This window comes from Phlebotomus papatasi, chromosome 1 (assembly GCF_024763615.1).
Source record: "Phlebotomus papatasi isolate M1 chromosome 1, Ppap_2.1, whole genome shotgun sequence".
NCBI lineage: Eukaryota > Metazoa > Arthropoda > Insecta > Diptera > Psychodidae > Phlebotomus > Phlebotomus papatasi.
In genome coordinates this window covers 82,234,389-82,250,769 of record NC_077222.1, presented here as the reverse complement: position 1 = coordinate 82,250,769, position 16,381 = coordinate 82,234,389, and the positions used below count along the sequence as shown (strand labels likewise).

Sequence of the window (16,381 nt, the reverse complement as noted above, 5' to 3'; positions counted from 1 at the left end):
GTACTTTTGATTGAACACGAGAGCAAAGTATCTCGGTTGCAAAAGTACCAGAACATATGGGGAAGGTATTAGCAAATTGAAATAAATAATTTTAAAAAAAATATCAAAATACTTTTATATCTAATAAAAGTAATTATGATTAATAAAATGAAAAAGCCAGGAAGTGACTTTAAATTTAATTTTATTTGTCATCTCTGTTGAGTGGAAGGGCCTTTGTAATCGGCACTCATCCATTTCTGTTGCATCTTCTTAATCAAGGGGCTAAGTTAGTGACAATATATTTGAGATTAATTTACTTCTTTTTAATCAATCATTCCTGTCTGATTGTTCTCTATTTTTTTTCTTTAAGTTAATCATATTGTTATTTTATATTTAAAATTTCTCTTTGTTTTCTCAACGTTGATTTCTCCATTACGTTAATTTTATTTTTCACAAGAACAAGTTACTTTTTTTCTCTCTTAACTAATAATGTATGCATTTGTCTTTATATAAGATAATTCTTAATTGTTTTTTTTTTAAATTTAATTTTAAATCAATTTTTGGATTTCAAGTAATGTTTTGTAAATTTAAGAAAAAAACTCGAAATCCTTTTTATTCTACAATTAATTTGTTTATTTAATTATAAATATTCATGCCATCTACGAATGCAATATACTTAAAAAGGAACAAAAAATCAGATTATTTTATTCCATTTTTCAATTTATTTTGAAAATATTCATTTTGAAAAAAAAAAGTTTTCAATATGTCGAAAAAAATTAAGACATAATTTTTTCTTTGCGAGTCAGACACAAAATCTTTAATACCTTTTTTTCAATTCTACTCTATTTTTTCACTATTTTTTTGTTTTTCCAAAATTCACATAAATCTTAATATACAATTTTTTTTTAATATATTCCATTGAATAATGTAAGTTACCTTAAGGGTTAATAATTATATAGTTTTATGTTTTGTTTAGTAAATCTTTACTATATTATTTTTCATTCTATATTTATTTGTTAGAATAAAATAATTTTCATAAAAGCGAATAATTTTAAAGTCCAGAAAAAAATGTATTTGAGGAAATCTCAAATGTTTATCAATTGGAAAAAAAGTACACATCAAGATGTTACTTTATTCAAAAATCAAAGAAACTGGATTGAAAGAAAAAAATAAACATTACACAAATCATTTATTTATATCATTCCATAAATATTTCGAGATTTCTCTCCACACAAATTTTTATTTTATTTTGTTCAGCAAAAAAATTGACTGCAATCATTCAGCAAATAGTTATATTAAGTATTTTTTTAAAAAGGATATTTTTTTATCAACTACGATTTGTAACAATAAGAGACAAGAAAAAATTAATTATTATTTCTAATTGCAGATTAATTGTAATTTTTTTGGATATAAAAATCCAATTTAATAAAAAAAAAATAATAAACGAAAATTAAAATGAATAATCCTGTTTTTTCAGGGTGTCTTAATAATTCTCAGCTTCTTGTTGAATCAAATGAAGCTTTTTTTGATTCTTGTAGAAGGGGCTATCAAATTGTAGAAAAGTGTGTGACTTTTTTGGCAAAAAAAATCCAACACACAAGAGAGATGCAAAGAAAAACTTATTGAGTTTTTCTCTCATGATTTCTGTGTGATTTTCTTTTTTTTTCATTCTACTGGCCATTTGGCTTTGATACAGCATCTGTGCCATTGGCATTGTCCGACTCGACCAATGTTTTCTCAACAATTTTCTCCTGCAAAAACAACAAATATTTTTGTCCAAGTTGTTGAAAATTATTCCAACTGCTTTTTTATTTATTTAAAAATTAGATTAAATTCTAGAGAAAAATCAACTCAAATTGTTCATTTTGGTAAAGATTTTTTCTATTGATAAAATATACTCAAGAGAAAAAGTATATCTGGATTTTTCTTCCACTTTTCTCTTCTGAGATTTTGAATAAATAAAAGAAAGAGAAGATTCATTGCTTCAATTAAGAGCAAATGCAGGAATTATACAAGAGATGGAAAGTAGTTCTATTTCATTTTGAAAGAAAACAGAGAATAACAAAATAAACTTTATTATAATAAATTTTTTTTGATATTTGACTCTTCCCCGTGAATTTCATGTGACAAAGAATAAAAAAAGGAGATAATAGTGATATTAGCGCGATAAATAAGATGATTTTGGGTGGATATTTATCAAAAAAGGGAGTTTGAAAAAGAAAATTTTCTATCAGAGAAATCTCCACAGGATTTACATCCCATGGAAAAGTCCCTCCCGAAAGAGTGTAATCGATTCTCTCTTATTATTATAATATATATATACATTCTCGTGACAAAATTAAATCGCATAAATTGCGAATTTTGCCATGAGACAAACGTATTCAACTTTTAGGATTTTAAAATAAAATATGCAATGCTCTTTTGATTAAATCATGAAATCTCGATGAAACATTGTATACTTCGGAAAATCTTCTAAAATAAGAGGATTTCACATTAAGTTCTCCACACATTATAAGAAACTTCTGTCAAAAATTAGTTTAAAATTTTTGACGAAATGTGGTTTTTTGAAGAAAATTTGTTTAGTGTGTATACATAATTTCTTCAAAAATCTTGTTCAAGAGCTACACTTAAGGCGTCTACACATTGGAAGCAATTTTCGTCAAAAATTGCGTTTTTGACAGAAATTTGACGTTTTCCCCTACAACGCTGCAGGGAATTTCCTTCAAAAAAGCAATTTTTGACAAAAATTGCTCCCAATGTGTAGAGGCCATTAAAAAAAAAATGATAGAATTTTTTGAAAGAAATCAACACAATTCGAGATTACTTTTCATGAAATTTGCTATCTGACTGATGAAAGAAGTAGAAAAAAATCTAGGCGTACCTCGAAAAATTCAACAAAAAAAAGTATTTCTCTAGAAATGTTGTTCCTAGTGGATAATAATGCAGTTTTGAAGAGACTTTTCCTTGAATTTTCTCTTGAAATTACCGAAAGTGGTCCCATCTTTGTATTTTTGAAGAGTTCTGCAGTACACAGAATAACACCGTACTCCTTAGATTAAAACACGGATGGAAATTGACATATTCTCTGGCAATTCAATTAATTTGATCATTATCAATCATCCAGAATCACTAAGGAGATCCCAGTGCAAACGAAAACCATCCTGAACTACCAGAAGCCATCAATTGAATCCATCATCTTTCATATATCTCTTCACTTTCTCAACCGCTACTGTTCTATAGGAGTGCTCCCTCTCGAAAACAAAAGAACTGAATGGCCAGAGGCCTTTTATTCCTTCGTAGGATTCCAGTTTGGGCAGCAGTGGGGAATTATGGAGAATTTAATATACACCGGTAATCAAAAAACAAAAAAAGATTTCGAAACAATCTCTATGGCATCTAGCAGAAAATTACTGAAAGATATTTGAGGATTAGAAATTGATGAAGCTCGTATAAAACATTAAAATTTGCCTCCCTAGTAGATAAAAACGAAGCAAAGGAGGACAGGAAAGGGCCATTGCCCCCCTACATGATATTCAATTAAAAAAAAAAGCATAAAACCGAGTTCAAAAATACTAAGATTTTCCGCAAAACATTTACATTAAAAAAAGAACGCACTTTTCTGACTTTTGAAATATTTTTTCTTGAATTTTATGAGTTTTCTAAAAAGCCCGAACTATTTTAGTTTGGATTAAAGACGGATTTCTGGAGAATTTTTACAAAGAAAATGGTGCACAAAATCTCATATTAAAAACATTAAACTGACCCCTTGTGAGGACATTGAAGAATTTGATCAACTTCTTTTTTAAAAACCTATAATAATTATCTTTTAAGAGTTTAAAGGATTTTTTAAGCTTTTCAGATGTGTCCCAAAATCGGCTTATAACATTGAACTTTTTTGTCAAATTTTTGAATGAAACGGCAGAAAAGTTTTTGATACTTCTGGACCATTTTCTTTAAGGGGAAAAGTTTCCTCGCTGTCTTTAACAAGCTTTTACAGCTTACTAAATCTACTAGGATACTCAAAGTAGTACTGATTTTTTTGTTCAAGTGAAAAGCCTGATTTCGTCTAAAAAATTCTATTTTGATATAATATTTTCCGAGTTTTCAGATTTAAAGTCAATTTTCTATAAGAAAAGCAATTCAAATCCATGAAAACATTTTTGTGTATTTGTCTAAATCCATTAAAATCGGTACAGAAATGAAGCAATGAACAAAATATCCTGAAAGAACAGAACTTCAGGTAAATTTTTCCCAAAAAAGTTCTAGTTAAAGATTTTACTGAAGAAACTTAAAATTCATAAATATTATACCAAAAATTGGATTTTTTGACTTTCTCCGAAAAATTCTTATTCTTTGTTCTTTGCGTTTTTCTTTTACTAAAATCCTGGCAATACCCTTCATAGTAGAGACTATTCTAAATTCACAAATTTCACTTCGGATCTTTAAGATGGCTTTATTACATTTCGACAGCTCCATTCATTACTATTAGAAGTTGACTTAGAATTATATTACTCCGATATGTTCGGGTAATTTGATATTCCATTTCTTCGAAAAAAAAATACACGGGCAACATAGGAAATCGCCAACTTCCAATAGCTGTCTTAAAAAGTTGTGATTCTCAGTTAGAATAGTATAGAATGAAACTGTCGAATTGATAAATTAAATTATAAAGTAAATGAAAAACGGGAAAACGATATTTTTCTTTTCTTATTCCTAAAAAATATTTTTGTTTTTTTGAATCAATTGGAATTCAAAAAATTTGAGAATTTTTATGAAATTGTTTCATGGTCAGATCTTCTTGGATTTTCCATAAAATTTCTGCTTTGTTCGGGACTGGGACAATCAGTAAAATATTCAGCAGAATCATTTTATAACATCAGGGATTGATTTCGACGGTTCCATTCCATACTATTCTATCTCAGAATGAGAACATTTCAGGAGAGCCATTTGAAGTTGGCGATTTCCTATGCTGGCCGTGTAATTTTTTTTCGAAAAACTTGAATATCTAGTTACCCGGACGTCGGATGACCACCAAATTTTCAAGTTGTAGATCTCGGTCCCAGGAACAACATATCTCTCGGAGTTATAGAATTCTAAGTCGACTTAGAAATTTAGAATAGTATGGAATGGAGCCGTCGATTTGTAGAGCTATCAATAGTGGATACCTTCCAGTAAATTTAAGAGAAAATTCGAGCACAAGGTCCTATAAAACTGCTTTGGATTTCATTAGGAACATCTTTACTTTAGAAAATACATTTCCTTCGCATTTTTAGAAAAATTTCCACGAAAATTTACTAAATATTACTGTAAGGAAATTCATCAAACATTTTTCTTATTATATTCAGCAATCAGAGGAGACATTTTCTTGAAAAACAATCCAAGAGAAAGATACTTCCTTCAAAAATTCCCTCAAAACATGAAAATTTTTCTTTCAAAAATATTTGAAATAATTTTTAATGAAATTTGCTTTAATGTGGATAATGGCCTTTACACATTAGTAGAAATTTTTTTAAAAATGCCTTTTTAAAGAAAAATTCCCCTATCCTTGTAGGCAGAAACGTCAGATTTTTTTTAATGGCCATTTTTGACGAAAATTGCCTTTAAAAAAAATTTACGTTTCAAAAAGGCAAAATTTTCTTTAAAGTCATTTTTTAAAGAAATTTCTACTAGTGTGTAGAAGCCATAAAAGTCCTCTAGAGAATCTTCTAAAATAAGAGAATTTCACATTACTAAAAACAAGAAACATGAAACATTGCATGGGAACATCCCAAAAGTTGAATGCACCTGTAAAACATTTTTTTTATTGGCAAATATTGTACTTACGCATCTCATCTTAAGTGTTCAGCGCCTCAAAATCACCCGAAAATCTGCTTAGGCTGAGAGTAAATTATGCTGAGGGTAGGAGGATTTACTGTGCTGCACTCACCTGCTTGCCTTTGTTCGTATATTCGGCCTTGGCAGCATCATAGAGGGCCACGAACTTATCTCGTTCACTCTTGAATTTGGCAAAGAGCTCATCATTGCGATTTCCCTTCAGCTGATTCTGCAGATCCAGCTTCTTCTGGTGCTGATCCTTGATTTCCTGCGTCACCCACGGTTTATCCAGCGAATATTGATTCTGTGGCTGGTTATTGGGCTTCTTTCCTGTCACCCCGGGCTTCATTTTTCCCTTGGCTTTGGTGGGTTTTCTCTGTGTCTTCTGATTGTTATTCTGTTGCTGTCTCCTCATGCGATTTCCAGCCACATTTCCAGCATTTGGCCGATTGCCACCACCACCGCCCATCAGTGGCCTCGGGGGCCCCATGGCGCCGGGCATTGGACGTGGCATTCCGGGCATTGGTGGCCATGGATTACCCATTGGTGGTGGCATTGGTGGTCCTGGACGTGGTCCAAAGCCCATAAAACGCCCATTCATTGGTGGCGGATGGAAGGGCGGCATTGACGGTCCCATGGGATGCGGATGCATCCGTGGCGGCATTGGGCCGCCTCTGAATGGTGGCCCCGGTGGCCCAGGTCGCTGATTCATATTTGGCGGCGTCTGTGGCATACGCGGCTGTTGATTGCCCCAACCGCCTCCTCCGCCACCACCGCCCCCTCCCATATTACCTCCAGCTCCTCCACCGCCCCCCATTCCGCCGCCACCGCCTTGCTGCGGACGCTGCGGCGGCATGTGCTGACGCCGGCGGTTCTGCTGATTTTGCACCATCTGCCGATTGCCCGGCTTCCTCTGCTGCATATTCCCAGCCCCACCGCCCATTTTATTCTGCACCTTAGCCGGTGGCCCACCTTGATTATTACCTCCACCAACTCCCATTGGGGGCCGAATAGCTGGCTCATTGAAATCCATATAGCCGGGGTTGTCCATCATTTGGCTGGCTTGGTTGTAGTTGTTGTTAAACATGGCGCCCATGGCTCCCATATTCGGTCGCATAACGCGCTTCTGTGTGCCCTGTTTAAACTTCTGCATATTGTTGCGTTGCTTCTGAGGCATTCGACGGCGTTGATTCTGAGCCTTTGCAGCTGCCATATCCCACCTGTATCACCTTTTAACGCGAGAAAAACTGCCTTGAAAAAATCACACCACGCGAACTAGCCGAGAAAAAGTGACACAATGAAGAAAAAAAACCTTCGGAAGCGGCGACTTTTCGGATTCCGAGAGCTTCCCCCCTGGGCTACTCCGAAATCCGAAACTGCTATCATGACGACACATAACCTCAATTGCCAAAATGTCTATGTGTTTTGTGTTTTGGCGCCGGGATTTCTCACGAAATTATGGAATATGAGTGTCACTGTGGGAAAAATTACCTATTTGTAGATCCTCTGTGTCAGGGAAGTGTAATTGAGAAGCTGGAAGAAATTATTGGGGGAATAGTTCAAGAGGAACATGACAAAACTGATGAATCTTTGGTTGGTACAAACCGTACAAACAGTACAGTGCTGTAAATGAGAATTCAAACATTTAAATTCCCTTTCCAGGCAATCATAAGCACAGTGATCAGCTCAGTTTCCTCAATTGCGAATTATCTGCCGGATCTTGGAGAGAACTACGTGACATCACTTACCATGGAAATCCCCATTGATGCAGAATCAATTCCCTATTTTATGGACCATCCAATTCTGAGGGAAGCACAGAATTCCCCATCTTCAATCGAGGATGATACCTGCAAAAAGTGCCAGATAATTGACCACAGAGTATCTATAATCCTGAGTTTTGGATTCTTCCTGTTGGGCCTGAAACGCTACACGGAAACAGACCTCATAAGAAAAATCATCTACCTTTTGTGTCCCTTCAGGAGAAAACATCCAGAAATTGTGAATTTCTTCGATCAACTCTGGAAACTCTCGCTGAAAAACAAATTGTGTTCATCACTTGTCGATCACATCGTGATATTTCACTGCCATCCCATAGATGAGACCATTGAGAACCTTCTCAAAGGACTGGAATCTAATGAAATTCTCCTAAACTTGCTGATTTACAACCAAGAGTACCTGGATCTTGCAAAAAGTGCCAGGAAATCGACAAAAGTCTTCAATAGGGTGACTGAGAATATTGTCAAGAAATTCCTGCTGACTCGGAAAATACTTTTGAGGGATTTTTTGACCTATTTCGTGGAGGATTTGAGGAATACCGTTCTTCCCACCTTCTATCTCAGACTGTTCAGTGATGTTTTGTACCCATTTGCCGCCTTTGCCGTGGCTGATTTTCTGGATAAACCCCTTCTTGACCACTATCTCGAGGAGCTTAGAACCCAGAATTACAAGAAGTACATTGAACTTGGATTGTCACACAAAATCTTCCACTATTTAACTGACCATTTAATAAATTAAATTAAATAAAAACAAAAAAACTTTGATGATACAGGGGAGACTGGGGCACATTAAACATTTTCGATAGATTCGATAGATGCGAATTTGAGGTGATTTTCCAAGCACAGAGTGATTTTTTGGAAAATCTTTCTTAGCTTCTTGGTAATTCATCGAGGGTAATGCAGATGCTAGAAAACAATTGAGTTTTCCATAAAAATAAAATTTGTGTCACTGTGTATTTTTCTCTTTTCACAAAATACCTGGGGTAGAAGTAAACACTTCTGGGGAGGATGTAAACACCCTTTTTTCCACCCTTCAAATTAACTTTGCACCACTTTCAATTATTTTAATTACTTAAGAGATATATAAAGACTGTATATTTTTCAAAAAACCACTACATTTCTTACAAAGAATAATTAAAATAGCAAAAAACTAAAAGAATGCAAATCAAAGACATTTTTCAATGGATTTTCCCCATATTTTGACACGATGTGACTTCTTATTGAACACAGCGCAACCAATATTTTCGTAGTCAATGAATTAAAACAGAGGCGTGCAAGAACCGTTGAAACCGAATAAACGTCAAATGAATTATGTACGTCAATGGTCAAAACGCTTACTATAACAAATTTATTTTGACGTTAATTCGGTTTCAACGGTTTTTGCACACATCTGAATTAGAAATTAGACAATTCGCATGAAGGTCAATTTCCCACTCTTTTACCTACGCATTTTGTGAAATTGAAAAGAAAATGTTAGCGTATTTTTTCTACTAACGTAAATACTCTATTTCTTATAGTTTCTCATTTTATCTAGAAATAGGAAAGAAATTAAGAGTATTTACCGCGTTTTCCTCCTAGAAAGTTTGCGCGGGACAACGAAAAATTTCCCACCACGAAATGAAGAAGAAGAATACAAAATATTTTGCTATTCATTCTACACTCGCGACATCTACAATAACGGGGAAATTGCCTGTTTACATCTACCCCAAATGCTGTTTTCTGACAAATTTTTATTTCTTTTAAAATAATGAGAATCTTAATTTCTCTAGCAAATGCATTAATATAATCCTAAAGGATGTAGGAAAGAATTGATATTGCTACATTTCGATTATTTTACACAGTTTTTAATTTCCAGGTGGAGATCCAAATGACCAAAATAATCGAAATATCAACATTTTCGAGAGAAATGATTTTTATTTTTAAGGTAATTACGAATTTATTGACCAATTCATCTGTGGACATACATCCCCATGGTATCTACACAGTAAAAAAATTTACAACCACTATCGTTGGTAATTTTTGCACGAGCGCTATGGTGTGAAGTTTGTGTATTGGAAATGTTGTGTATTGGCAAAGTTGTGTATTGTCAATTTTATAAAATGGCTTCCTGTCTATAATTTTGATTGTAGAGCAATTTTGTTTGGTTTATGTGTATTATCTGTGAAAAGTCTCTGTATTAAACAAAGAAAAAAGCAACAAAAAAAGAAAAATACGAAGAGAGGGGTCTGAGACTTAAACCCATAATCTTTGTGTTGATGGTCTCGCGTTTTCCGGCTGCGCCACGAACTTGCTTACTTCCCTTAAGCAAATGGCCAAGGGTTGCATCGTCAATTTTTCTAATTTACATGATGCTTCCTCTGTTTTCTGTTATTACATAATTATTCCTAACTTTTTACGACTGAGGCATATTTTAAGAATCCGATGAATGATTCTAGAAGACAATTAGACAGTTATAAATGCGAAAAATTACTAAAATCTTAGAAAAATTGCAATAGTGAACAATGAAATTTTGACAGTTCTCACACAAATTTTCCCATACACAAATTTCATTACACAAACTTAAATTTACTACCATTATGTTAGTATCGTACTACAAATATGATAGTAATTTTACAATTTACAACCAAAATGCTTGTGACATTACACAACTTTTCCCATACACAACCTTATTTCTCACACAATTTTTTACTGTGTATGAATGCTTATGGGTTTTATCCTCTGGAGTCTTAAAATTAATGGAAAAAATCACAGTGTTTACAACTGCCCCTGTTTACTACTGCCCCAGTTCCCCCTACACATAAAACATGAAACACTAATGAAACATTTCCCCTTCCGTTGAAATTCGAATACTTCTCCATTAAAATTCGGAAATTCTAGCAGTTCGCCATATTTTTATTTACACCCGGAAAGTCTTAAGGGAAAACGCGTCGTTTTCAGCATAATTTTGCATTCTCTTTTTAAATTAAATTAATTTAAGTGCAAATCAAGTGTTAAACATGACAATGGCACATCCTTCTGTCGATTTAGTGGAAGAAGATGCAGCAGATCTTCAATTTCCCAAAGGTAAGCAGATTATTCAAGATTTTGAGGTTAGAAAAGGGACGATTTGTTTTCTTTTTGGATACTCCGCAATTTTCAGCAATTATTTCAGCAGATTCTTCTAAATTTTCCAATAAACCATCACTAGAACTATCAAGTTACTCAAACAGACCTAAATTGCTATGCAGTTCCTGCTCAGGGAATCTCTGTGAGCCTTTTGTTAAATGTCTCGAGTGTCCGGATATTTTATGTGCTCCTTGTTTTGCTTCCGGGGCTGAAACCCGGCAGCATAGAAACTTCCACTCATATACAATCTATCAGGATAATTTTCCCATCTTTCCCGGATCTACGTGGACTGGGAAGGAAGAGAAACTCCTGGTGAATTTGGTGGGAAAGTATGGATTTGGTAATTGGAATGATATTGCGAAGTTTATGGAAAAATCAAGCCGGGAATGTAAAAATCACTACCATAAGTTCTACCTTCAAGGATTTGTGGGTAGAATGAGTGGGGTGGATGAGGAGCCATATTTCCGGGAATGTCGCCCTTATTGGGCGAAAACTGAAAACGCCAGGCTATTTAGATTCCTTCCGGAGTCTCTGCATGGTAAGGCTCTGGCCGGATATCGTGCAGCACGGGGAGATTTTGACATCCCCTACGACCGCACAGCTGAAAGTATCCTCAATGGGGTGGACACAGATCCTTGGCCAAATGAAGAAGACACAATTGCAGCAGAAACCCTCAATTGTAGCATCTTCCGGGCTTTTAATCATCGTCTAAGGTTGGGATATTATTTTTCCGCGGTAATCAGGGCACAATTCAACGAGATTCTTTGGCCTTTCACAGGGAACGCCACAGAAGGTATCGAGTTATTCGAGAACATGGTCTCCTGGATCACCAATCCTCAGCAACTCGGCTGCGAGGCATAGAAGAAATCCTCTCAGTGGGAAATCCATCCATACCCAAAGCCAACAATTCCTTGAGATTTGGTGCTTTTATGCAGCTTCTTTCCGCTGAGGAGTTTGATCTTCTCGTGATACGCCTGAAGCATTCCCAGGATCTCCGGTGCTACCTTCAGAAACTTCATGAATTGCGCCGTCTGGGAGTGACATCAATTCACGGCGGAAAACTCTACCACAAACTCCTGGCAGCAAGAAATCTCCGGATAAAACAGGAAGCAAATGAGAGAGAATCTCTAGAAGGGCCGGAAAATATTTTTCCGCAAGGCAGGAAAAGTAATCCCATTGATATTGTGGGACTTTCCGGCTACGATAAACTTTCAGACGATGAAAAGCATATCTGCAGCACTTTGAGACTCGAACCCAATGCCTTCTTTGCTCACAGAGATACTCTTGTAGGAGCAAATGCCAAGCATGGTCATTTGCCTCTGGGTGAGGCAAGAAAACTCCTCAAGATCGATGTCAACAAGACGAGAAAGCTCTATGATTTCCTCATAACTCAGGGACTCATCAATAAACCAGAAAACTAAATTACCAATAAAAAAAATGTAGAAAAGACAATTCCTTCCCACAGCATCCCTCTGAAAGTCCTCTTCATCTGCTTTCTTCCACAGAATTCGAGAATGCCGAAACCCTACTGATTAGTGAAGTTCACATGCTCCTGGATCACCGAAAGAAACTCAATGAATCTGCAGATGAAGAACAGGAATTCTCAGAGGTTTTCCTCAAAACCTACAGCTATACAGACATTTTCCGGAAGTTCAAGAACAAGGAGACCATTGCAGCTGTTCGGAGTTTGCTAATGCAGAAGAAATTACACAAATTTGAACTAGCAGCCCTGGGGAATCTCTGTCCAGAGGCACCTGAAGAAGCCAAGGCACTAATCCCATCCCTAGAAGGACGCTTTGAAGATGAAGAATTACGACAGATTCTCGATGATATTGGCACAAAGAGAAGTTTGCAGTATTAAAGACATTTTCCCAGCTCAAACTCGCTTGGCTGCCTCGCGAGGGAGAGCAATAATGTAATCAATTGGTCTTTTAATGTCCCTGATTTTTTTTTCAAATCCCTTATTTAAATGGTCTTCAGGGTAAAAAATTACAGGGATTTCCGCTTTAAAAGAAATGCTCAGGACCGGAAAAATGCCGCCCGGGTATTCATTTCAGTGACACAGAAAAATTGCATAACCACAGGAGGGGTCTTTTTGGTATAAGTTACGAAAACGCCGTGATGTAGGCAAAAGATTGTCAGCGCCAATTTTTCTGCCTATTTCAACGCCAACATGGTTCATAAGAAATCGTCAGTTAAATCAGCATTTGTCGTAACTTCCTTTTGACAACTTTTCAGGAGACGAAATATTCAGTTCAGCATTATTTTTCTTAAAAAAGAGCGCCGAATGCGATACTTTCCAGTCAAAATAATGAAAGTGGCACTAATAAATTGTAAGTTAACTCGAGAAGATAAAATAAGATTTTGCCAGGGGTCAGTTCTCCATTTCGGATATTCCGATGCATCCAGGCCACCAATTGGGTCCCTTATGCTTCCCCACTCCTATTCTATCTTATCCCCCGATACGGGTAGCCGCTCTATATCGCAGCTCTGTGTGGACAATCAGTGCCGTTACTATATCACAGCATCCCTTCTCGGTGTGTGTTTGGGATCAGTGACAGCGAATATTTGTATCGATTGAAGTACCACTTTCACATCGAAACTCGTTTTCGTACCAGCCTCTATTGTTTTTAGGCGGTTCACTTTTTTGCCAATATGCACCATTGACATTACTATTCATTCATTCACTGGACGAATTCGAAGCCGATGTGGCATGAGAAATCTTTTTTCTGCTGCCGCTCAGCTCCGAACCCACGACCTCGCAGTCACAGAGCCACTGCTCTATCCACTGACCCACTCGAGGCGCCAAGAGAAAATCTTTATAAAATTATTTAAAAGCTGAAATATTGAGAAATATGTTAGAAGAAACACAATAATATTTTATCGTAACTTCCATCATTTATAAAGCTGTAACTTCCAATGTATGGAGATTCTGGAAGTTACGACAATTTTCTAAAATGCATTATATCAATTTGAATTATTCTAGTGATAATAAGCGCCATTATTTGACTAAATTAGTCAATAATACTGTTATCCCTGTCCCTAAAAGCTTTTATTTCATAAGTTTTATTGAATAAATTTTGTGCGCCACGTCGGTTGTTTTGTTTTGAATTAATGACAGATGGGTAGGGATTTTTTCTCACTTTTTTCTCGCTAATATTGAATAAAAATGATTTCATGTTACACTATTCGCACTGTCTTTCGATATTTGGAAGAGTTTATAAACGTTTTATTGAGAAATTTTGCAATTTTGCTGCAAATTACAAGCCACGCAAACGAGCAAAAGAAGTTACGACAAATGCTGATTATTGAAAATTTTGTATGGAAATTTGTCGTAACTTCCCCAAAAATGGAAGTTACGACAAATTCTGATAAATTTTTGTTAATTAAGGGCACTTACGATAATTTTTGTTTAAAATAATTTTTATTGGGCTTATAAAAATTTCTTTTTGACAAGTGCGTTTAATAAATAAAATTACGCTGATTCCAAATATGTATATATCTCAAAATCGCAAAAATAAAGTTACGATAAATGCTGATTTAACTGACGAAATTCATTTCAAATTTTCCGCGTGAAAATCTTGCATTACATTTAGGGCTACTTCAAAAATTATTTTATAAATGGGCTCCCAATAGTAGACAATTAACCCTCTAACGGTGTTTTCTTTAATATCCAAAAAAAGTAAATAAATAATTTTATCTAGGGTAATTAATGGTCCACTGAACTCAAAAATACCATCCATTCTTCATTATCTCTTTCCGTTTGAGCGCCAGGTGAGAAAAGGTAAAAACCGCCTCCAGGCGGTCATATCCGTTTAAGGCATAAAAAGACTGAAATATTTTAATTGAAAAATAGTGAACAAATAGTAAAATAAATAAATTTAAACCGTTTCTTATGGATGAATGTTGTATGATTATCTAAGAAATGATAATTTTTAGGAAAAAAACCTTTATAATTTTTATAATTAGACGTTAATGAAGCTCAAGGTGTTTCAATAAGACTGATTTTTACCAAATAGGTCACAGATCAGCTATGAAAACAATCACCTTCTTTTATAATTTGAAGGTCCTTTGAAATACATTGGTCGTCTTCTGGTTTTATTTCACGATCTGGGGCATTAAAGGACGAATTAGGGAACTCATCATCACTGTTGAAGTCTGCTTCTTTATCAATTTCGCTTAATTCGCAGAAATCGACCATTTTACTCATTCTGGACAGTCTTCGTGTAATCTCAATTGTTTTTCATGATTAATATATAGCAAAATAATAATATATTTTACTAGAACAACCAAAACAATTAAATAAAAAATCGGTAATTTTTGAAAATTTTACCCTTGAACGGATAAGCCCGCCCACAGGCGGTCTCCCTTTTTTTCTTCTAAAACTTACTTCTAGTTTTTTCAGACTTATCAATTGAAATATACAAACTAGAAGAACATATCTTTCAGGAAATAAGATTCTTACTACAGTTGAATTACTTTAAAACAATCTCTTTTGCACTTGAAAACGCAAAATGTCGCAAGCGACATTTTGTTGTTTTTTCTCTGACCTGTCACACAAAACTGAAGATTATTTGCAAGAGTTCTGGCGAAAATACAAAATTTCGAAACGCGTTTTCTCCACTTCTCATTTTTACAATTTCTTCAAATTTGTAGGAAAAATTGAAAAAAAAAAAAAAAAAACTCATGAGCCGATCGCAATTAATAACAGATTATTCTCTTCAGCATTCAATTCTCTTTTAGTTGAACTAAAAGAATAATTGTTGAAAACCTATTTTTCAATTTTTGACAACATGTTAAAATCAAAATCTTATAAATTCATATGCAATGAAAAATTCATTAGCTGGCTAATTTTGCCCTTACCTTAATTCTTTTTATTTGATCTAAAAGACAATACTCAACTATTTTGGCAATTAAGATAAAGTTCCCTTGCTCGAGCGATTCCTCGTTTCGACCGATAAATTTATTTATTTAATTTATTTATATTTGCTGTAATATTTTGCGTATGATCTAACATTAATAGCTCAATTATTCCATGAATAATACGAACCAGTGATAAATTCGTAGAAATTGACGAAATTGACCATCAAACATTTAAAAATTGATCCACCGGTCGAATCGAGGAACCCAGTCAAGTGAGGGTACTTTACCTAAATAGAAATTTTCTTAACCATAGCTTATGAATGGGGCGTGTTCGAAGCAACGTATAGGCGGGGTTTACTACAGTAGACTCTCGCTAATTCGGCTCTTTTAAGATCGGACTACTTTTTAATTCGGACAGCGGTTACATTTGAAAAAAGTTTGTTGTAATTTTTCAAGCTTGATTATGATTATCAAATGAATCAAATATGCTCAAATTTGGCATGGTTTGTCTTATTTCTGATGTGATTTTGCATTATTGAGGGATTTTCATGCAATTTACGTTATATATGAGTGTGTAAACTCAATGCACATGAAAAAAATCGTTGCATTTCAAAAAGTTTGTCGCCCGAATTTCTGTCTAATTCGGCTGACATTTCGGTCCCATTTGCCCGAATTTGGGAGGGTCTACTGTATTTCTTTTAGAAAAATAAAATAAATAAAATTAATTGACTATAATTAGAGGTGTACAAAAAAAAACCATCCATACGATTCCGAATAAAATGGATAGGGAGAGAAACTCCAAATTTTTATTTAGTTAAAAATTATTTAAAAAATCGAGCATACGG

The 16,381-nt window shown here is 34.8% G+C and overlaps 4 protein-coding genes across 5 annotated transcripts; 3 read left to right on the top strand and 1 right to left on the bottom strand.

Moving 5' to 3' along the window:
* Nucleotides 1–160: 160 nt before the first annotated feature.
* LOC129810379 (DNA-binding protein K10-like) lies at nt 161–7,128 on the bottom strand. Its single transcript, XM_055860814.1, has 2 exons — nt 5,803–7,128; nt 161–1,730 (listed from the first exon to the last, which is right to left on the bottom strand). The coding sequence occupies exon 1, from the start codon at nt 7,004–7,006 to the stop codon at nt 5,888–5,890; it is 1,119 nt and encodes a 372-aa protein (XP_055716789.1). The 5' UTR covers nt 7,007–7,128; the 3' UTR covers nt 161–1,730; nt 5,803–5,887.
* Nucleotides 7,129–7,171: 43 nt separating this feature from the next.
* Nucleotides 7,172–8,326, top strand: LOC129810380 (uncharacterized). The gene is made up of 2 exons (XM_055860815.1): nt 7,172–7,386; nt 7,456–8,326. Exons 1-2 carry the CDS (start codon nt 7,252–7,254, stop codon nt 8,305–8,307), a joined length of 987 nt encoding a protein of 328 aa, XP_055716790.1. The 5' UTR covers nt 7,172–7,251; the 3' UTR covers nt 8,308–8,326.
* A 2,128-nt stretch (nt 8,327–10,454) lies between these two features.
* Nucleotides 10,455–12,592, top strand: LOC129810378 (transcriptional adapter 2A). Of its 2 annotated transcripts, XM_055860813.1 has the most exons (4): nt 10,491–10,631; nt 10,708–11,386; nt 11,452–12,112; nt 12,179–12,240. In XM_055860813.1, exons 1-3 carry the CDS (start codon nt 10,565–10,567, stop codon nt 12,092–12,094), a joined length of 1,389 nt encoding a protein of 462 aa, XP_055716788.1. In that variant the 5' UTR covers nt 10,491–10,564; the 3' UTR covers nt 12,095–12,112; nt 12,179–12,240. The 2 variants fall into 2 exon arrangements, with proteins under 2 accessions (XP_055716787.1, XP_055716788.1); XM_055860812.1 differs by having other exon boundaries at nt 10,455–10,631; nt 11,452–12,592.
* LOC129806903 (DNA-directed RNA polymerase II subunit Rpb4) lies at nt 12,220–12,534 on the top strand. Its single transcript, XM_055855795.1, has one exon. It carries the CDS (start codon nt 12,220–12,222, stop codon nt 12,532–12,534), a length of 315 nt encoding a protein of 104 aa, XP_055711770.1.
* Nucleotides 12,593–16,381: the final 3,789 nt, after the last annotated feature.